Below are 22,763 nucleotides of genomic sequence, written 5' to 3'. Positions count from 1 at the left end.
GCATGACATTACACAATACAAACATTGAAAGGAAAAGCTCTCGGAATCGAAAATCGTTTGAGCGATCTATGCATCTGCAATACAACATATGAATTGCAGGAGAAAGCTAGCAATAATACTCAGTGCATATGTACTACTTCTGAATAATTACACTTCGAGTAAAATAACTTTTTCTTCCTAGAATTGCGTTGCTTGTCTGATAGTACATGGAGAACCTCTTGACTTACATGATTATGTTATCAGAGTTTTGCGTTACCGGACGAAACCAGTTCAATGGACTTCTTTTCTCTTCAACAGTTATTTCTAAATAATTTTTTTATTGTGTGTTGGACGTGAGGGCCGTCTGCCTGCTCAATTTAAAACCATCCATATTCATTACGTAACCTAAGTGTGGTAGTTAATCATTAAAGCAAGTAATATATGCAGTAAAGGATATTCCACCATAGCTTGAACACCGTTCTTCTTGAAAATCACAATGCGAAGCACTTGGCCGCTGGGTGAGCAAATGGTGTGAAGCACTTCCTGCAAAAAAAAAAAAGAATGTTCATTATAATCAGCGCTGACACTGCTATGCAAATATGAATTTTAAAAAAATTACTAAAGTCATGAATGGTGAAAGTTTTGAGTTTCACGATTAATGGCTCTGGCGCATTTGCTATTAGTTTCGCTCTTTTCAATGTCCCGAGTTTCTTCGAACAAAGTCACAGCTGATACCTCATGAAACAAAGCTGGATGCTTCTTCGGCTTGCGAAGATCAGTTGAGAGAGAGAGAGAGAGAGAGAGAGAGAGAGAGAGAGAGAGAGGTTAGTCGTACTTTATCATTAGATTAAGCGTTGCAAAATGAATATACAACCATCTAGCGCTGGATACAAATACGTAAACTCGCTGCTGCGACTTTATGATATGTTTTGAGGGAAGCGGCCTTCCAGGAAGAACGACTGTACAGGATGACTTACCTGTATAAAAGTGCATAGCAGCGACCGGTGGTTATTTTCTGTTCGTGTACATTTATGACGTTATTTACATCATCTTAATTCCTAGTGCGGAGAGCGCTGAAACTTTTCATGGAATTTTTCCTTCCAAAAAATTATTATATGTAACTTTTTTCTTACCCTCTTCAGTCCACTTCTTTCCTGTTTTCTTTGTTTGCTGATATTTCTGGTTTCTGATTTCTCTTTTTTGTTCTGCCTGTCACTTCTTTTGTAGAGATGTTTCGCTTCTTGCTTTCTTCTGTGGTTTCGTTTACCCATCAGGCTTTCACTGTACTAGTCTTCACTGTGATGATTGTCTTGGTTCTCTTTTCGTTAATCATTCGTGTCCCTTTTTCTTAATTCTTCTTCAATCTCCGTGATTTTCGTGCTTTCCTTGATTACTGTATCTGAGGCATTTAAGACCTCTTAACACTAGAGTACTACAGTGTGAATTTGGTACTGATGTAAATACTTTTTAATGTACGGGTTCTGTCTCAGTCTGGATGCTTTTGGCAGTTTTGTGACCCTTTCTTCATGGGATGACGAGTTCGGTCTCGTTTTTAAATTAGTTATTAATCACCGTATTTCATATAGTTTAGTGGAAAATGAACACACTATAAACATGTCTGCGCAATATGTCGCCACTGATTTTACAAGCCCAATGCGGAAGCGTCTGAATAGCTTTGTGGTACGGTGTGTGCAGGTTTTACGTACGACAGTGATTGGTAGAGAAGCAGCTTGTTCAGTTTGGAGGCTTGCTACACCGCCATCGCATTACTGTCATTGCAGCCGTCGTCTTTTGTCTTAAGGAGCGTTTGGACAGCGAAGTAATGATCATGGAAGTGCAGAAATACCCATTGCTGTGCAAAACACGGTGCGAATTACTTTTAAATATTAATTAAATATTCACTCACACCAAGATCTGATTCCTGCTTGTCATTAATTGCACCCCACTTTCCTCCCTAAATGGCTGCTGTAACTGCCGGCAACTATTCTCTCCTTTTATCTGTGTTTTCGTACTCTTTCTGTACAGTTTTCCTCAGTAAGCATCTCAAATTTGGCCCAACTCTGTTTCTCAAGCAAGCATGGTTGTCACCTAGTCTGCTGCCTTCTTGTCATTCTGTTTTTAACATGATGTGGGCTGGAGTAAGCAAGCTTCTCTTTAATACTTCTCCACTTCATACATTCCTGGATGTGACAGGTATCTCTAAATGCAAATCAGTGGCGCCCATCATGGAAAGACTGCTTCAACTTTCATTTGTATTGAAGGATTACCATAATTAGATTAAAATTCTAACCATCCCACCTGCCCCAATATCATATTACAGCAACTTTCAGCAGAAACATCTGCACTATGACGAGACATCAAATGCTGACATGGTTATAGTGACAGGAGAATTTCTGTGAAGTATGAAATTATAAGTGCTTGAAAAGAAATACTAAGCAACTGGAGAGGGTTGTTTAGTGTCCAGTGGTCCTAGCCCCGACCATTCCAAACTGAATACAACAGCACAGATGGTCCCGACAGAAAAATTAATCTGCGCAAAGCCTGAACCCAATGCTTCAGGAGGATTTCATTAGAGGACTGTTGTGTGAGACAGCTTAAAACTGAAAATAGTAGTAATGAAAGGAAGACTTTTCATACATTCAATAGTTTGTGCGCTCAGAACTCAAAAAAGTTTTAACACTATCATCCACCGGTTGTGTGCTACACGATTTTTCAACCATTTTTGACCATAATAATTTTTTGAAAAACTCAGTAGGCCTATACCGACTGCTCTTTTAGTAGTCCCATAGAGAAGTTGCTAGTTATCAATTCTAGAAGTAGCAGCAGTTGCTTATAAGTATTTTTGCACAATATTTTTGCACAGTATTTTTTCCAATATTTGTGATAAATGCGGTATGATGACTGCCTTTAATAATGCCTTAGAGAAAATACTTCAAAATACTTGTTATCAAGTACTATCACATCAAAAAATTTGTGCACACATTGCTACGTTGATTAATACTATTACCTGCAATTAAGCTTGCTTACATTTTATTAAGAAGAGCAGATTTTATTGTACTAGGAAAGATTTATATTGTTTAGGAGACCCTATGGATAAGGTTCAGAAATGAACTTTAATACTAATGTCAAATATTCACAATCATTTTAACAAATGCATTTTGTATGACAAACTGAACACGCTTTATTGCAGTTACATTTATTAATTTAATTATCTAGTACAATATCTCCTAAAAATTCTGTTGAAGTATAACAGACCATTTAATGCATTCTGATTGTAACTAAATTTGCAGTCTTCAAAGAAAGCTAAAACCATATTTCATGTAATCACAAAGGGCTTTTCTTCTTGCCAGGCTTTGCTAAGGTAATCAGCTGCTGGTTAAGCTTTTGACTATTTTGGTTGAAACTGAAAAATCAGAGGGCAGTTGTTTTATCACCCAACTTTTAAAAGCAAATGTTAACGTTTGCAATTCCCTTGTCGTGTCAAGGCATTACAAATGGAACTCAAATCTTCAGATAAAAATTGCTGTGGCTAGTGTCCTAGACCTTTGTAGTTGTGTTTCATGTGCAGTACTTTATTGTATTTTTATTATCTTATCATTTGATTTTCCATTTCACCACATGGCAACTAACGTGGGTCTTTAAGTAAGCACTTTGAATATCTAGTTTGATTGTTTCCATCCCCACTGCTTCTTTTGCTAATTTATCAGCCAACTCATTACCTGAAATACTGGCGGGACTGCCAAGTGCAGAACTGTGCAAAAAGCATAAAGTTTGTCACGGGTGCAGATACCAATGGATTATCTGGACAACATTGTTCTCATGAAGTTGCTGCATAGCCATTATGTTTTGTAGTGCTGTATGTATGGTTATTATCTCTGCAGTATAAATACCACATAATTTTGGTAGAGAACATTGTTCTCAATTCCTGTCATCTACATGAAAAAAAGCACAAAACTTTTGGAACCATCAGTATAAGTGAGATTAAAATGATACTCTCTGATGACAGACGAACACACAGCAATAAAAACTGAGTGTTGTATTTCCTTTGGTGTCACACCGTAACTCCTGGTTGTTAAACATATAATGGAGAAGTTTGCAATTGACGAGTGCTGCTAGAAAGTGGTCTTCTTTAGGGCAGTTCATGAATAATAGTCATTGTATAGTGAAATAAAGACAGGATGACAGTGGTTTTTGGTAGACCAATTTTGATGGCGTTGTGTTTTCAGTAGTGGTAGTTCCATTTCTGCAGGTAGAGTATCAACCTGGCTCACGCTGAAAAGCTCCAGCTGCCAGACAGACACCACCGTAGAGGTCAGTGTGTAACTATTTCTAGGGTTGATGGTGCTGCTGACCGATAAACAATGCTTTCATGCCAAAACGGCATAAAATGAGTGCTTTAAAAATGTTAAAACAACTTTATTACCACCCCAGTAGTTGTTAGTGATGTAACAAAAACAGACTTTGTTCATGTGAGAAATTCTGAGTTGTATATGTGATAACTCTATAATAAACTTACGAAGTACTGAGGGCTGCAATTCAAGTCTAATTTTTTTCCCGAATGGCAGCTCTGTGCTATCTTTTACTCTGATACTGCTGATATGTGGTTGCTAAGTGATTAATTTCCTTGCACTTATTCAGAACAACATGTTATCAGTAGTTCATCACATAAAATCATCATTACAAATAAACTGATAACCATATGTAAAGAATGACCACATCTATATAAAATTATATGTTGAGAGTCCAGAACCCTGTTAATTTAGGACATGTCATTTGCTTGTATAATAAAAACTTAAAGTGCTTTTGCTACTGATCTGACAGCTGCTAAGGCACACAAATCTCATTGTTCGATAGAAAACTTATGTTTATCAGAAATTTAAAATTTTAGTACTCCAACGAATTCCAACAGATGGACTTACGAGAAATATTCTGAAATGGTCGTACATAAAGAGAATAATACAGCACAGGTGTGCTCTAAAAAAGGAGCTCAATTAACTCTAAAGAAATTTGACGACTAATTTAAGTCTCAAATCATATGGAGAACGGCGGATAATTATCTGCAGTAAGCCAAAGACAAAGCCACATCATTTGATTAATGGTTGTTGCTTTGCAAGGTTTATGAACAAAGAGGAATGGCAAGTCAGTTGTTAATTTGGAAAACTCTGCTAATGGTGGAATTTGAATCTGCAAGTAACTTGGTTGGTGATCTTTTCCTGCAGTTCTACAAAACATTTCTGCAGGGGCAGCCGTTATGAAGATGAGGGAAAAAAAACAACTGATACAAACTTATTTGTAGGGACTTTACTCCCTAAGATTAAGTTTGCAGGAACGAAGGTAAACATACAGCAGCTAAGTATGAGCAATGTAACAGGATCAGTTTTCCAAACATCTTATTTTTGCAATTACTACAGTTGCTAAGTTTTGCAATCTGAGAGGGAAAAAAAAAATCCTGAACACTGGAAAAGGTCCTTTTCTTGAGGAAGAAATTCTTAAGCAAGTTCAGCTTGTGTGTTTTAGTAATGTTTCAACTTCTTTCTTTACTCGCAGATTCTACACAGTGCTTTAACTCTATTAACAATACATACAAAATGGTTTCACTGATCAGCAGCAGTAGCAGCATGATGTACAAGTCATTTCATTCAATCATCACAAAAATATCTTCACAAGTGCAGAATACTTTGAAGTAAACATTGCATTCTGTTCCTTTAATAGCCATTGGCTCAGTGCAAGTCTCTTAAACATTAAAAACAACAGACACTTCCAAAATTAAGGAATGTATGCTTGTGTCATTCTCTTATGTAATCACAATGCACAACAGTAACCTACTACGTTCAAGGTGCATAGAGGAACATGGCTAAAACTGGACTTTCTGGAAAATGTCCAGATTTTGGTTCGTTCGACAACCCTTTCCTGTCATGTGTTGGCCATTAGCTTTACGGAGAACTTGGATTTTTGGAAGCATTGCCAATCATTTCACAACTTTTCTTACACCAATCAGCTCTTCTGGTTACCCGTTTCATCATGGGAAATTTTCTATTGCATATTTATATGAACGTCCAGAAATAGGAGAAAAACTCCACCATAACAAAATGTTTAGTGTCCACCAAAGATTTAGACATTCTAATTTTACAGACATTCCTATTTTGCACAATGCAACCATCACAAAACAAACTGAGCTCCTACATTTTCTGGGACATATTCCTTTATAAAATCAAACGGAAGGAGTGTACTTCATAGACTCCTTTCCTTGCAAAGCATTCATGATTTACAAGCATTACGGACTCTTTCTTCATATTATGAAAACAAAATACATTTAACCATAGATGCTGAAGACAAATTACATCCTGTATATACAGTTTTGGCAGACACATTTTGCATGCAAAAGCCAATACCAAGAACCGAATCACTACATTTGCACTCTTCTTCAGTAATTTTCCCGCTCTTTCAGAACTTACCAGCTCGGTGCTTTGTGTAACAAGCTCCACAGCAGCTACTGAAGCAGTAGGACCAATCATCCAACATGGGACTTGATTTTTGAGTTCTTTACATTTCATGCGTGTGACAACTAGTGCTGGACTGAATGACAGAGTTAAATGTTTCCTGAAATATTTGGCATATTACCTGCAAGTAACACCAGAATCAGGATACTATGTTTGAAACAAGCATCATATATCCTGAATTGTAAGCCTGGACTCCAATTACATAAACTCACTGTAAGAGTACCGTGACTCTTACAGTGAACGATTGTGGCAGTAAAGAATGAACATCATGTATGCAGGTGCAACAGCATTGTTCTTATTACAAATGCCCTGCACATTTTGTCATGTCTCTCTCTCTGAAGCATTAATGGATGAACTCTTCACTCTTTTCACTGCTATACCATTGAGAGAAACACTACGTTGTTCAGTGTTTACTTGCACAATAAAGTCCTAGGAAGACCTCTGCACCCACTTCTTTTATTATCCCTCACAGACGTGCTTTTTTCTACACATTGGTTATGCAACAAGAAAACCAACTGACAAATGCATATGGTAAATTCTGTGTGTTAACCTTCTGGAAAACAAGAAGGTTAAACTGCAACACCACAAAAATGTACAGTAATGAAATTTCAGGAACAAATTTGTCGAGGTAACATTTTTAAGTGATTTAACGTTGTTAAGATCACAGGTTAACGTATGTGCGAGATAAGCAATTGCGAATGTTAAATGCTGGTATATTAATAACTGGTGTAACTGGCAAAATGTTGAATGAAAGCATACATTGTGTTATACAGATGCTGGATGTCAGTTTGTGAGATGGAGTTCCGCGTGTGTTGCACTTTGTAGGTAAATACAGTCATCGTTACTGTTGGTTGTGTTTAGGTCTTTCCTGAATTTCCGGGTTAAAAATAGATCAAACAAAGGAAAATACAGGATGGAATGTAACAATACCAGAGAAGGAAAGTTGCTACTCACCATATAGCGGAGATACTGAGTCGCGATAGGCGCAATAAGAAGATTCACACAAAGCTTTCGGCCATTAAGGCCTTAGTCAGCAGTACACACGCACGCACACACACACACACACACACACACACACACACACACACACACACACACTGCTGACGAAGGCCTTAATGGCCGAAAGTTTTAATTGTGTGAATCTTTTTGTTGCGACTATCTTGACTCAGCATCTCCACTATATGGAGGGTTAGAAAATACTTTTTCTGGATGAAAATACAAATCCTGTGTGTTAAGTGACAGTATACTTTTGCACGAACTGTAAAACTTATAAACCCCTAGAATCAATGTTTTATACATTGGCACAGAACTTACCGCCATTACTTTAGAGAATGACACCCACAGACAAAAAAGTCTGTGTATATCTTTGATGTGCAGCACCATGTACGCTACATATTTTTGCATTATGATATGCTGTATGTTAATTTTAATTCCACCAAACAACATGTTTCCAAAGCATTGAAATCGAGATTGCTACTCCTTTTCTAAGCCAATCATAGCTCATGTCACGTGATCTCGCCAGCCGATGACAGCAGATATTCAGAGCATAGGACACGTGATATAGTCAGCCACTAGCACATTAGCTGCGCGAACACACAAAAATGGAAAGTTAGAGGTTTAAATTAATAGATACGGTGACGCTACAAGAAAAACTAAGCTTTCACACATAATATTGGTCTTTTTGCATGTGTTACACTTTAAGACACATGGCACGAATATGTCGGTGCATTTATTAATGACAAATGTCTGGTCTTCAGGGCTCTAAATTTAAGTGGCCAGTCCTCTAAGCATTAAAGTTTTAAATGACAGTTAAAAGCTCAGCGACTTAAAAATTCAACGCACATTCTCACAAGTAACTTAATTCATCATGCATAAAAAGAAATTTACTTTGGAAGCAACTCTTCAAATCACCATTTGCAATATTTTCCTGAGACCTATTAGAAATAGGTTCATTTCAGCAGCTGTAAGAGTGCCAGAAAACAGGTGTTGCTCCGCTTGCATAGCTATGATGGCCTAGGAAGTCTTTATGTTCGTACGTATAAATCACTAAGAGATCTTACATTACATCGTAAACGAAACAGGACATCAGTGGATACTCCAAGAGCATCGGAATTTTGTAAACCATACTCAAATGTGTAATTCGAAGTTTTCAGTTTGGTTTTCAGGATGTAAATTTTCTTTGAGTACCATTACTGTACTGTCATTTTTGGGTCTTTATTGTGGCATCATGCAATACGTGCCAGAACATGAATTCAGCGAACAGTTGGAAGTAGCCTATATTGTGGAACAAAACGCTTCATTTCAAATGAAATGAAGGCCTCAGTGGAAAAGATTAAGAAAAACCAAAATTCTTTAGCATGTCAACAAGAATAACTTCTTTGTTTTGCAAGATCATTGCTTGACTGCCAAAAACGTGGAAAAAAAATCAGAAAACTAACTAATAATGTATTAAAGCCTTCCGAAATTATTTGAATGTATTTTAATTCACTTGATCGCTCCTGGCCAAAGAAATACGTTTTGTTTTCATTTGCCGTGGGAGCTGTAAATGAAGAGGAAACAGCAAAACCACTGAACCTAAACAGGGGTCACATGAAGACTCCCCAGACTGCTCTGCGCATGCACTAATCTGGGAGCTTGGGTGGGGCAGACAAATTTTTCCGGTTAGCATCTGGCTTCAAGTAGCCAGAAGCAGGAGAAAATACTGCTCATATGCGAGTGAACTGCGCATGTGCGCAAGTCCGCTGGCAACTGCTCAAACGAACCTAATTAACCAATTGTGACGTGACACTCATCGTAAGCAGTCTGCTGTTAAGAAGTGTTGTATAGTCTCCATCCTAAGGCCTTTGACACATTTTGCTGTTGGCAAACGTGTGTGCATGGTGTTTTGTTGTAAACTGTGCATTTCCTTTGCAACTTATCTCTCTCTCTCTCTCTCTCTCTCTCTCTCTCTCTCTCTCGTTCATATTTTATTGCTGCAGTATTATTCTGCAGAAGCAGCATACAGTAAAATTCTTTGTTGAATATAAGTTTTTACCAGTTAAAATAACAAAAATGTAACTGAAAACTAAAGTGAAAAACTCCCGTGTCTTTCCCGGTTGTCCATGGGCATATACACCCTGTGTATGACGCTGGAGTAGTTTTCCGATACATGCCAATGTTCTGTATTGGAGACAGACAGGGTGATCGAGCAGCCCAGGGCACGTCGACACGCTGTAGAGGATATTTTGTTACAACAGCAGTATGTGGACAAGTGTCATACTAATGGAAAAGCACCACCTCAAATGCTGTTGAGAATGCCACAAACTGACATACGAATTTGCACTAAGCTTGAGTGGAATAACCACCACAGTGCTTGCGCTGTCATAAAAAATTGCACCCCAGACCACAGCTCCAGGTGTAGGTATAGTGTGTATAACCATCAGACAGCCAACACTGTCACTGAGGCAGAACCAGCTTTCATCAGGATGCTGAACAGATTTCCAACAGCCCTCCAAAGAGCTATCACTTGACACCACTGGAGCTCCTCTCACTTGACACCACTGAAGTCGAAAAAGGCAGTGGTTTGGGGTCAGTGGACGCACGCTGCAGGGCCTCTGGCTTGGAGGTGTCCTCTAAATAACCAATTTTCAAGATTGTTATAGTAGATACATCAAATAGCTGCTTATAATGAGTAATTTTTATTTATGACAGTGTTTCAGCTTAATCGCCATTTTCATATATGTCTAGGTTGATGTTACATCCATATTGCGTCGGTATTTGACTGTTTTGTAACCGTCACTGCTTTATTAAGACCATAAATAGTGTCAAGATGTCGAAATTAAATGTCAGTTATGACGTGACGGCAGTTTGACGGATCCACTCTTATGACACTGTGTGTATGTCGTTATCAGACATATTACGAAAAATTGTTGACAATGGGAGTTCATTGTGTTACTGTAGTGTCAACTGCTGCTAAAATTGCTGCTCCAGATGCATTACAATGCACCACAGCCATACACCAAATATGAGGGTGGTTTGGAAAGTTCTCGGAACAGAATAGAAAGTACTTACATCATTGATTTTTTTTACTGTTCTATGTAGTCTCTTTTAGATTAATGCACTTGATCCAATGTTGTTCCAGTGCTTTGATCCCATCTCAAAAATGGGTTTCCTTCAGGCCTCCAAAATAATTGTCAACTCCGGCCATTAATTCTTCGTTTGAAGTGAATCTTCACTCAAGAAAAATTTTCAGGTTTGGGAAGAGATGGAAGTCTGACAGAGCCGTATCAGGTGAATCAGGAGGGTAATTTTGCCACGGCGATGGCATGTGTGCGGGCGCGCAATGTCTTGATGGGACATGACTTAATTCCTCACTAAACCTGGCCTTTCTAACTTCTCTTTTGTTGAAATTTGTTCAGGAGGTTAGCACAGTATTCTCCTGTAATTGTTTGCCCAGTGGGGAGATAATCTACGAACAGAATCCCCTTCGCTTCCCAGAACACTGATGCTACGACTGTGGTGTCACCGCCAGACACCACACTTGCTAGGTGGTAGCTTTTAAATCGGCCGCGGTCCGCTAGTATACGACGGACCCGTGTGTCACCACTGTCAGTAATTGCAGACCGAGCGCCACCACACGGCAGGTCTAGAGAGACGTCTTTACACTCGCCCCAGTTGTACAGCCGACGTTGCTAGGAAAGGTTCACTGAGAATTACGCTCTCATTTGCCGAGACGATAGTTAGCATAGCCTTCAGCTAAGTCAATGGCTACGACCTAGCAAGGCGCCATTTATCCTTTGCTATGTATCTAACATGTACAGTAACAAGACCAATGTTCACCAATTGTGGATTGAAGTTAAGTATTCCAGCAGCTACGTACTTTTCTTTATAGCATTCATTACGTATACTGTTTCAGACCTCACGCCAGCCTGCGTGAATTTAAGCGCATGCCTTTCGGTTACCCGTCACTGTGGATTGGCTGTCTTGCCAGTCCACAACAACGACCTTCCCCCCTGGAGGAACTGTCAGATTTCTTTGGTGGCGGAGAATCGGCACATTTGCACTGTTTTGACTATTTTGTCTCTGGAGTATAGTAGTGCAACCAAGATTCATCTGTAGTCACAAACCATCGCAAAAAATCTTTTTCGTTTCTCCTAAAACGGGCCAAACATTGTTCTGATATGTCCATTTCATGCGTTTTGAGCCAGCATCAAGAGTAGTAGCACCCATCTTGCAGATACTTTTTTCATTTCCAATTCTTCAGTTAAAATGTGATACCCTTTCAGACATCTGGCAAGCGTGAACAATTTCACTCACTTTGAATCGGTGATCCTCCATGACCATTTTGTGCACTTTTGCAATTATTCCTGGAGTAGTGACATCTTGGCCAGCCACTGCGTTGATCATAATCCAAGCTCTCCCGACCAAATGTAAATACATTTGTCCACTTGGCAACAATCAAATATGAAGAAGCAGATTCCCCAGTGTATTCAGGAAATCAACTTGAATGTCCTTTGTTTTAGAACCTTTCTTCACAAAGCTCTTAATCACTGCTCGAATCTATTTTTTCCTCTTCGCAAATCACTATGCGGGAACAACAGAGCCACTAACTGCCACAGCTCTCTTCCAAGAGTGCTGACATGGCACTTGTTTACAACCAACAGTCCAATGATTATCACGTGAATAACTAGCACTGACCTCTCGTGGTGATTCCAAGAACTTTTCAAACTACCCTCTTAGTATAGTCTTCCTCTCAGTAGTGGTAGCCCGGTCTTCTTACCACCGTACATTCCCTTGACCACGGCTGCCAGTGATCTTTTACAGTGGCTACATTTCTGCCAGTCCTTTCTGGAATATCGCAAAAGGGACATCTAGATCCTCATTGCCCTGTTACACAACCTCGTTCAAACTCTGCAAAGTGTTGATAACAATAGTGTTTATGTCACTTTAAATGCATTCTTGACTAATCACGATGTCCAATCTGAAATGGTACCTAATGTTCAAAACCATTATAGCATATATTTAAAATAAACCTGATTTGCCTCCTCATAGTGGCACTACCAGCTCCACTGTTCTACATGTGGTGCGAAGTTTAGACTATATATAGTTTAAAAAGAGTAAAGTTTGCCACAGTCAACGAAATATTATGTTGACTAGTTCATAATATTTCTATATGCTAAATGTTTAACATTAATGGAAAGTGCTACAAGGAGAAATACGTAAAATAATGAAGACACCAACAGCGGCCTGATGTCTGGAGCATAGATACAAGTAACACAAACTTTTGTGCTGTCGCATGTGAAAATAGCCGTATTTTACATATCCAACCATGAATCCCTGCTAATTTTACCTTTGCCAATTACGAAAATGATCTGTTGCCTTTGCAGAACTAATCATGCACAAAGTTTCTCAAATCCTCCATGGCACACAGTATCCCACATAATGGGCTTATTATTAAAATTGTATATCAGGCTGTCACATTCTACCACAAGAACCTTTTCCAAATCCATTACTTTCTCAACCTCACCTATCTGGTCCTTCATGATCATACAATCTAAGCTCAAACCATACTTTACACCTCTACCACTTTCGCAGAATCCTTTTACTCTGACTGCAACTTCCGGAATGCAATCAGTCCGATGTCTGCAAGGGATTACCTATAACCATGAGGGCCTACCACTATAATCTATGCAGCCCTCCCTCTCCCCACCTCCGTAACCTAAGCTGCCTGACCACGCCTTGCTGACTTGCTCCACCCTCAACACACCAAAAACTTACTCAATTTCCACAAAACACACTGCTCCCGAACTCATCTTTAAACACTGATGTCATTCTCTCTGTCAAAACTCTGACCCCTGCAGGGATTGCAATACTTTCTTAAACACCACAGCTTTACACCCCAAACCCGAGTTCAACTGTAACTGGACTTTTATAAGGGTCTCCTTTCCTTTATCCTTTCACTGTAGGAGAAACATTTCTTCACCACACACCCTGCTGACACTAACCAAACCCCCCCCCCCCCCCCCACACGCACACGCACACAGACAGAACCTTCCACCCAGTAATCTTTCCAAAATTTCTTACTTCTAATTTGGCCTCAATTTTCTTTGCTGAATCCATCCTCATTGAGTCCAACAACACTCATATGGAATACACAGCTATTTACAACCTGAAAAACCTATTCAGACATCCTCCACTACTGTTGTGATGAATCATAGTGACTATGTGGCTGAGGGTCTGTGCCACCTTTGATACATTTGTATACAAACCTTACAATCGTTATCCATCCCGGAAGTCCAATGAGCCCCAGCAGCTCCTCTAGGGCTTAGGTCTACCATAAAAATCAGACATGAATAAATCCATCTCTTCACACCTGTAACCCCCACACTCCTTCCTTTTTCATGCTCCTCAAACTGCCCACAGAATGAACGTCTTCCTTTGATGACCTACACCTCTGAGCTATCGTCCAAAACCTCAATCTCTCAATCAAAACTCTTCCTAAACACCACCTAATCACAATTCCTGACATGTTACCACCAGATTCTTTTTCTTTTAATGCTGCTGCTAATTTTTATTTCATTATTATACAATCCAGATTTCAGCCTTAGACTATTTTCTGGTACAAAAACTTAGTACCAGTCTGGTGTCTTTACATATAAATGAAGATCTTGTATTTGTAAATGGCTTAAGGCCAAAATCTGAATTGTATAACAAAAATTATTACTGTCAAATGACAGCATCGCTCAAAAAAAAATAAATAAATAAATAAATAAATAAAAAAAATAAAAAATATAATAATAATAATAATAATAATACCATGACTGAGGCTCTGGACAGAACAAAATTACCCTATTCCTTGTTGGTCACTGTGGTTGCAACGTCCTTATACACTGAAGTTCACTGTGCTCTAGTGGCCACCGAACACTACCTTTCCTAACATCCCTATATTAAACCCAGGATTTCCTAGTCCTCTTAGCGAACCATATCTTGACCCACAATTATTTCACTTTCAATGGCCAAATCTATGAACAAATCTGTGGTACTGCCATGGATAGCCACAAGGAGCCATCCTATGCCAACTTAAGGGACATCTGGAAGAACCCTATCCAATAAAAACCTAAAACCCTTGCCTGGTTCAGATTCACTGATTTTTTCATGATCTGAACTCACAGCAGGGACAACTTTTGCTCTTTCCTCCACAATGAACACCTACTCCCAAATCCAATTCACATGGCCCCCCTCAAGTCAACCAGTCACCTTCCCACATGTCTATCTCCACCTCTCATGTGGATTCAGAAAAACATCTTTCCATACCTAGTGCAACGATCACTAACAGCAGCTCCAATTTGACAGTGGTCATCTATTTCATCTCCAACAGTCTCTTCCTTTAGCCTCATTACCTGTGGACACTCCACCTGCAGTGGAAACACTGGAGTTGATGAAATCATACTGATAATCCTACTAGAACCTTTACTGAAAGACAATAGCCTACCCAGCTCATCCATAAAATGATTTCCCCCACACTATTTTCTCAGAAAACACTAAACCTGTTAACCTGCCAGATCACCCAGTGTCATCCTGACCTTGAGAAGCTCAACCCTATCTTCCATCACAGCTCTGACTGCCTTTCGTCATGCATCATGATGAGGTACATCCCACTCATCACCTGAAGTAACGGCACCCACCCTTCCCCCAATATATGGAATATCGTTGTACATCCCTACTCCAGTCATGCAACCCAGTGATCATTCCTTTATAGTCAGCCCAGGTGCAGGAGCTGTTCCATACACTCACCCCCTCCTACAGCAATCCAGTCGCATTTTGTACCCAATATAAGGCAGAACCACTGGTGAAAGTAGCCATTTTATTAATCAGCTATGGTGCTGCTACTTTACAGCTCTGTGTGGGCACGACAAACTCACATGACTGGCCAGTGCCAAAATGTGGCCAACTGCAAACTATACCATCCAATTGCCAAACTTAACAGCCTTTCTACAGCTGTTTCACTACACTACACTAGATACTCTGTTTCAATGGAAGTTTCTCTGAACTATACAAGTGGGGATTGTGTCTCCAGCAAATCCTGTGTCCTCACAATCCTACAGACTAAACTTAACCAATCTGCTTCCCACTGCTTCACCTTCCCTGCCCCCCCCCCCTTTTCCCTATCCAGTCCAGACTGTGTACACTCTTCCCCCCCCCCCCCCCCCCAGCCTTCCCCATCCTCCCTCTTTCGATGTAACTTATGCTCTGCACTCCTTTTGTGTTGTGTTCCTGATGAACTACTTTCCTATGTAGATGAACATCTGCCAAAGAAAACTGAAGTATAGACATTGTTTTATGTGCATTACAAGAAAAGAAGAAAAAAGAACGAGAATAATATGCTCAAATTGCAATGTTGCATTGCGTGTATAACCGTGTTTCAGACTCTTCCATAACATCCAGTTATTGTATTTTGTTAATATTTTGTGAGTAAGAGACAATCCAGCAATGATGTATAATTTTTTATTTTGATTTGCAGTGTCAATATTTATAATAGAAAAGTCCTACAAACTTGATGGTATCACCTCACAGTCCATGGGACACCAGCCCTAAAAAAAATGTTTGCATGGTACGGCATAGGTGGTTCATAGCGAGTCATGAACTACAAACTATCACCTGTAATAAGATCAAAAAAATGTGCCGACCAAGGGTTAAACTGCAACTGACGAAACAAAACATTCAACTCTCACAGTGCAAAAGCACGTTGATTACAGATTCGGGACCGTTACCAGAGTTGTCGCAGCGGACGTTACATTTCAAATTATGGCGTACACTTTCTTATGGAACTGACTATCTTCACAAACCTAACTAATTGTCGGACCCCTAGCACATGTAATCAGTGACTTACTTCATTCCAAAGACAGAAACTAGCTATCAAGCAGATGTCCATGTTTTGGCTCATCAGTGTAGCAGGGAAACATTGTGAACATAAATGAAGGGAAGCAATCACCAGTGAAATAAAGTCATTGGAACATAATGATAAATGGGAGTTACTGTGCCATCCACAGAAGATATCAATTGACTGGCAGCAAATGGGTCTTCAAAATTAAACATAATCAACATGGAGAAATTGGAAGCTACAGGTGGGGGCTGTAATCAAAGACTGCTCAAAGGAAGTATTACGATTATTATGAAATGTATACTCATGTTGCACATTTGGCTATGAATGAGAAATCTGGTGACAGTCACTGAAAGATTATCTACATAGCTGCCAAATGGATCCAAATATGCTTTACTACAGAGGGAACTATGTGCAGAAGTTTACATAGATAACATGGAGTCACAGATCAAAAAATCAGATCTGAATTGCAAAAGATCTTTTATCAAACAAAAATGGCTCATTGTACATGGAATACATCATTTGATAGTTTTGTAAGACGTATTGAACTTTAGAGGGTCAGTGATATATTTGCATATAAGCAATTTTTGAACATTCGAGTGTGTACAACTTCTATAGTATGTCATTGCCACAACTGACTACGATGGGATCAACAAGATTAAAAGGGTTTTGGGAAATCTATTTTTCATCCAAGAAATGACAGGATTAAATCTTGTCTTAACACTGACTTCAAAAGGTCAGACCATGGAATGCCTAGACGAACAATGTAATCTGGCTAGGACACCAATGGAGATCGAACTCTCAATGGAAAGCAATGCACAACTGAATGACGAGCAAGATTATATACGCAATTCGAAACCCTTCTGTCAATTGATAGGTTCTTAGGTACAGGCAATGTTTACCTGACCTGAGTAACAGTAAATTATTTCAGCAGGTACCAAAGCAAACTAATGGTGAACTATTGGAAGGAACTTTATAGATACTTTAAATCAATGGACAGCCTTTTTAGCAGGCAAGGACCATACACTGGCAAAATGAGATACAGGCGAGCCACAGTTGTTAGTTATTTTGTATAACTATACACATCATATAAAAAACGTAAAAACAAAAATATCTGTTCAATTTATTAATCAGAAACAGAGAAAATGAGACAAGTGAAAACTTCTAAATAATTAAACATGCATGTCAAATCAAAATTTAATCCGACTTTTGAGGCTTTATTTGATTGGCTATTTGTGAAATGTTTGCATTTATTTCTGTCTTACAAATTTGCGAAATGGCACTGGAATGATTTATCAGTGAGGTGTCATTTTTTCTGTGGCTCAGAGTTGAAAAAGTTTGCTCACGTACATAAATGCTGCCAAAAATTGTATTACTTGCTAAGGAAGCATTTCCAATTCTACAAAATTGGATGGGAAACAACCATAAAATTTAACAACGTTACAATGTCACTGGTGTAAGACCTGGGCAAAATGGAGTCTGGGCTGGTGGTGATATCATCTAGGGAAATTTCTGGGACACCTGGTCTTTGCCCATACCTGAAAAGGACTAGTATGCAGCCCTACGGCAGCGACTTTACGTTCCAAACAGATCAGTTTCTGGCATTTAATTAGATAATGGGCCCAGGCACTAAGTCGTTTAAAGGCCAGGAGGCGGTTGAGGGATGAATGCCATTCATAGTGTTGGAGGGCATTATGGCAGCCTTCAATAGCAGCAACAATTTCGGGAGAGGGGGTGGGAGGGGGCAGTGTCCAAGGAGCAGTCTTCCGACAAGGAGATCGCGATGGGAACTGCTGAAGCAGCTGCCGAAAGAATGACGTTTGTCAAACCCTACAAACTCAACACCATCGTGTGGAATTACTGGGATGGGGGCCATGGAAAATAACTCAATGTGTCAGTTTCAAGACGATCTCAACAGTTGTGGCTGAAACAATAACTTGACAAATTCTACAAAAGGATTTGGGGCTTCTGCCATACCAAGTTGTACAGTCTCAGAGTTGAAGCGAAATGACCAGACTGCGTCATGAGTTCACCAAGTGGACCAAACAGCAGTTGGAAGCCGATCCAGATTTAAGTGGAAAAATCATCACCAGCGAGGCGCATGTTGGTCTTAGTGGCTTCGTCAATTCACAAAGTTGTAGTTACCAGAGTGTGAAGAACCAGTCAGTCTTCTATTACCCACCAGTGCATTCAAAAAACCTCCCTGTGTCACATGGTTTATGGTATGGCAGCTTCATTGGGCCTTATTTATTTCAAAATGATGGCAACCGCTACAAATCTATGTTATGCAAATATCTGTGGCCAGAATTTGAAACCACTGGTATTGAAAGCATGTTGTCTCAACCAAGATGATGTTAACTGCCACACAGCTGATGCTACACACTGTTTGCTGAAGGAGAAGTATGGCTGCATGATCATCAAGGCGTAGATATGTGAATTGGCTGCCACAGTCACATGATTGAACACCCATGCACTTTTTCCTTTGGAGCACAGGTCTATGCTGATAAGCCACAAACTTTAGAACTTTTTAAGGCAAACACTCGTCAGGCTATCGCACACCTAGTGCCACTTATGTTGGCTAGGGTCAACAATTGGATCCAGAACATAATTAAAATGTCTAAGCTTCAAAATGATGCACAATTTACATTGATACGTTGCTTTTTTCAAATTTTTAAAAGTACCACCTTGTATTGACTATTACTTAGTTTTCCTATTTGCGTTCCCGGTCGCGCAACACAGGGAACGGTTGTTGTGAAATTTTACTCTTGACACAGAACCTTTGGTTCCTTAACAACACTGGGGTGGTGATGACATCAGATGGTTGGTTTAAAAGGAGGCAGGGGGAAGGAACCAATCTGTGTGGTCATTGGTTCCTTGTTTCCAGTAAAAGAGGCGATGTACGGCACAACAACAGGAGAAGAAAGAACCAGTAGAACGACAGAAGGACAACAAACACTACAATGGAAAAACAGGACAAGAAAACCACAGAGAAACGGGGAGAAGAGATTAAAAAACAAGAAAGCAGATTCCCATGGCAGGCTGACGATGAGAATAAAAAAGGAGAAGCCAGCCACTCTGCAACATATTAAAACCTCCACCCTAAAAGCCCTAGGGTGGAGGACACAGAGGGACAAAGAATATGCACTAAAACTCAGATCAAATGATAAAACCCACCCGCACAAATCAAACATAAAACTAAAGCTGCTGCTGCGGCACTGTCGCCCAACACCAAAAGTAGGGTGCTGGGAAAATTACAAGTCCGCCGCAGAGCGGCAGTAAGTGGGCAGTCCAGCAGAAGGTGGATAAATCATTTGGGACCCACAGCGATACTGAGGTGGGTCCTCGCAACGGAGAAGGTAACCATGTGTGAGCCACAAATTGCCAATGTGGAGTCAACAAAGGACAACAGATTTCCTGTGAGAAGCCTGCAGGGAAGACTTCCATATATTTGCAGTCTCCTTAATGACATGCAGTTTGTTGTACATACTGTCGTGCTACTCCGTCTCCCAGCGCCGAAAAACCTTGCAGCATAAGACAGAGTGTGGGTCAGTTTCAGAGATGCATATTTCCAGGAGCAGTTTCCACGTAGCCTGTTTGGATAGTCTATCAGCAAGTTCGTTGCCTGGGTTCCTGATGTGTCCTGGAATCCAAACAAACACCACTGAACGACTGGACCGTTCCAGGGCAGAGATGGACTCCTGGATGTTCGCTACAAAAGGATGCCGAGGGTATCACTGGTAGACAGCTTGTAAGCTACCCAGGGAGTCTCAACAGAGAAGAAACAACTTACCAGAACATGAACGGATGTACTGATGTGCACAAGATATGGCCACAAGCTCTGCAGTGAATACACTGCAACCAGTGGGAAGGAATACTGTTCAATATGGCCTCTGTGGACATAGGCGAAGCCAACATTACTATTAGCCATCAGGCCGTCTGTGTAAAGAACTTTAGAGCCCTGGTACACATCAAGAATCTAGAGGAAGTGACAGAACAGCGGGCTTAACAGAGTCCTTAGGGCCATGCAATGAAAGGTCCAGAAAGAAGCTTCGCCTGAGGTGTACACCATGGAGGTCTACGTGAATGGATCTCAAGTAGATGTGGTAAAGAGGAAGACTCCAGTTTAGAGAGAAGGGATCGCAAGTAAACCGCAATTGTCAACCCTGACTTGGGCCGCCAATGTGGGAGATGAACTGCCGCCTATGGGAAAGGATACTGTAATTCAGATGCTCGGGAGAGCTACGAATGTGTGCAACGTAACTGACGAGCCATTGTGCACATTGCATCCACAATGAAGGGACTCCAGCCTCCACCAGGATACTGGTCACCGGACTCTTTCTAAAAGCTCCTGTCGCTAGGCAAAATCCACAGTGGTGCACTGGGACAAGTAAACAATCCCGAGGGCACCGCCTAACCATACCCCAGACTCCCATACTCAGGATGGGATTGAACAAGGGCTCTGTAGAGCTGCAGCAGCAGAAAGTGATCTGCACCCCACTTGGTGTTGATCAAGCAGTGAAGAGCCTTGAGTTGCTGCCAGCACTCCCACTTAAGCTAACGAAGGTGAGGTAGCCAAGTCAATCGGACGTTGAAAACCAGTCCTAAGAATCTATAGGTCTTCACTACACTGAGTGGATTGTCATTAAGATAAAGTTCTGAATGAACGGTACGACGCCGACAAAAGCACACAACACACGACTGTGGCTGAAAACTGGAAGCTGTGGGCTAGAGCCATAATTGCGCCTTGTGAATGGCTCGACGTAGGCACCACTCAGCAACTCCAGTACTGGAGCAGCAATATGAAATGCAGAAGTCATCCGCATCCATATAAGGGCACAGCTGCTGCCAGGCTGTTAATGGCCACTAAAACAGAGATACACCCAATACAGAGCCCTGCGGAATGCCATGATCCTGAATACGGGGGGAGGTATGGGAGGCACCAACTTGGACATGGAAAGTAGGCAGCGGCAGGAAATTCTGGATAAAAATCTGGAGCGGGCCCCAGAGACCCCAATCATACAATGTGGCAGGGATATGATGTCGCCAGGTCATCTCGCATGCTTTATGTAAGTCAAGAAAGATGGCAACCAGGTGTTGGCACCTGGAAAAGGCTGTTTGGAATGCAGACTCCAGAGACACAAGCTTATCAGCAGTAGAGCGACCCTGGCGGAAGCCGCCCTGACACGGAGCCAGTGGGCAATGCGACTCCAGGACCCAACCTAACTGCCGACACACCGTATGTTCCAGCAACTTTCATAGAACATTGATGAGGCTGATGGGCCGATGGATATCCACATCTAAGTGGATTTTTACCAGGTTTTAGCACCTTAATGATGGTGCTACCCCACCATTGCCATGGAAAGACCCTATCGCACCAGATACGGTTGAAGATGACAAGGAAATATCGCTTTTAGTCAGATGACATATGTTTAATCATCTGACTGGCTTCGATCCAGCCCAGGAGCTGTGTCGGGGCAATGTGCAAGGGCGCTGAGAAGCTCCCACTCTGTAAATGGGGCATTATAGGGTTCACTGTGGCATGTAGTGAACGAGAGGACTTTCACTTCCATCCACAATTTCAGCGTGTAAAAGGCTGGGGGGAACTTTTCCAACACAGAGGCTTAAGGATAGTGCTCACAGCCAGCAAAGTGCTTGGCTATCGCATTTACATATGCAGAGAACACGCCATTGATGTTTATGCCAGGGACACCCCTTGGGGTCTCTTACCCAAAAAGACTTGTGTCTTTGTACAGACTTGGGAAGGTGATGTATGGCACCCAATGGTCGACACGTACCTCTCCAAACACTCCTGTTTCCGTTGTTTTATAAGCAGGCGAACACAGGCACTGAGCCACTTAAAGGCTATTAGGTGCTCTAGGGAAGGGTACCCCTCATGACTCTGTAGAGCTCGCCGACGCTCTTTAATTGCCTCAGCAACTTCCAGTGACCACCAAGGGACTGTCTTTTGCAGGGGGCACTCTAGTGAACGAGGGATCGTGTTTTCCTGAGCAGAAATTATTGTTTTAGTGACCTGTTCAGTCACAACATCGATGGCACCACATGGGGGAGATTCGACGGTGACAGCAGAGGTGAAGGCTACCCAGTCTGCCTTGCTTAAAGTCCATCTGGGTGGGCGTCCATGGGCATGACGCCAGGGTAGTGACAGGAAGATGGGGAAGTGGTCACTGCCACACAGGTAAACATGTGCTCTCCAGTGGATAGAAGGGAGAAGTCCTGGGCTACAAATTTATGAATCAATAGCCTAGTAACTACCATGAGCCACAAAGAAATGTGTGGCGGCCCCAGAATTTAAGAGGCAGAGGTTGAACTGAGACAGTAAAAGTTTCAACATCTCTGCCACAGCCAATAAGCATGGTGCTACCCTATAAGGGGTTATGGGCATTAAAATCTCCCAGAAGTAGGGA

General features: G+C 41.0%; 1 protein-coding gene across 3 annotated transcripts in view; it reads right to left on the bottom strand.

Annotated features, from left to right (window-relative positions):
- The window catches only part of LOC126484636 (heterogeneous nuclear ribonucleoprotein L), a 192,177-nt gene that overhangs the window by 114,049 nt on the left and 55,365 nt on the right, over nt 1-22,763 (bottom strand). For all 3 annotated transcript variants that reach the window (XM_050108227.1, XM_050108226.1, XM_050108228.1), the window contains exon 4: nt 437-522. In XM_050108227.1, the coding sequence (XP_049964184.1) occupies nt 437-522 (86 nt within the window). The remainder of the gene's footprint in view (nt 1-436; nt 523-22,763) is intronic.

The sequence above is a fragment of the Schistocerca serialis genome, chromosome 6 (genome assembly GCF_023864345.2).
Source record: "Schistocerca serialis cubense isolate TAMUIC-IGC-003099 chromosome 6, iqSchSeri2.2, whole genome shotgun sequence".
Classification (NCBI taxonomy): domain Eukaryota; kingdom Metazoa; phylum Arthropoda; class Insecta; order Orthoptera; family Acrididae; genus Schistocerca; species Schistocerca serialis.
Note: the sequence above shows the minus strand (reverse complement) of the source record. Positions and strands in the feature narration are given on the sequence as shown.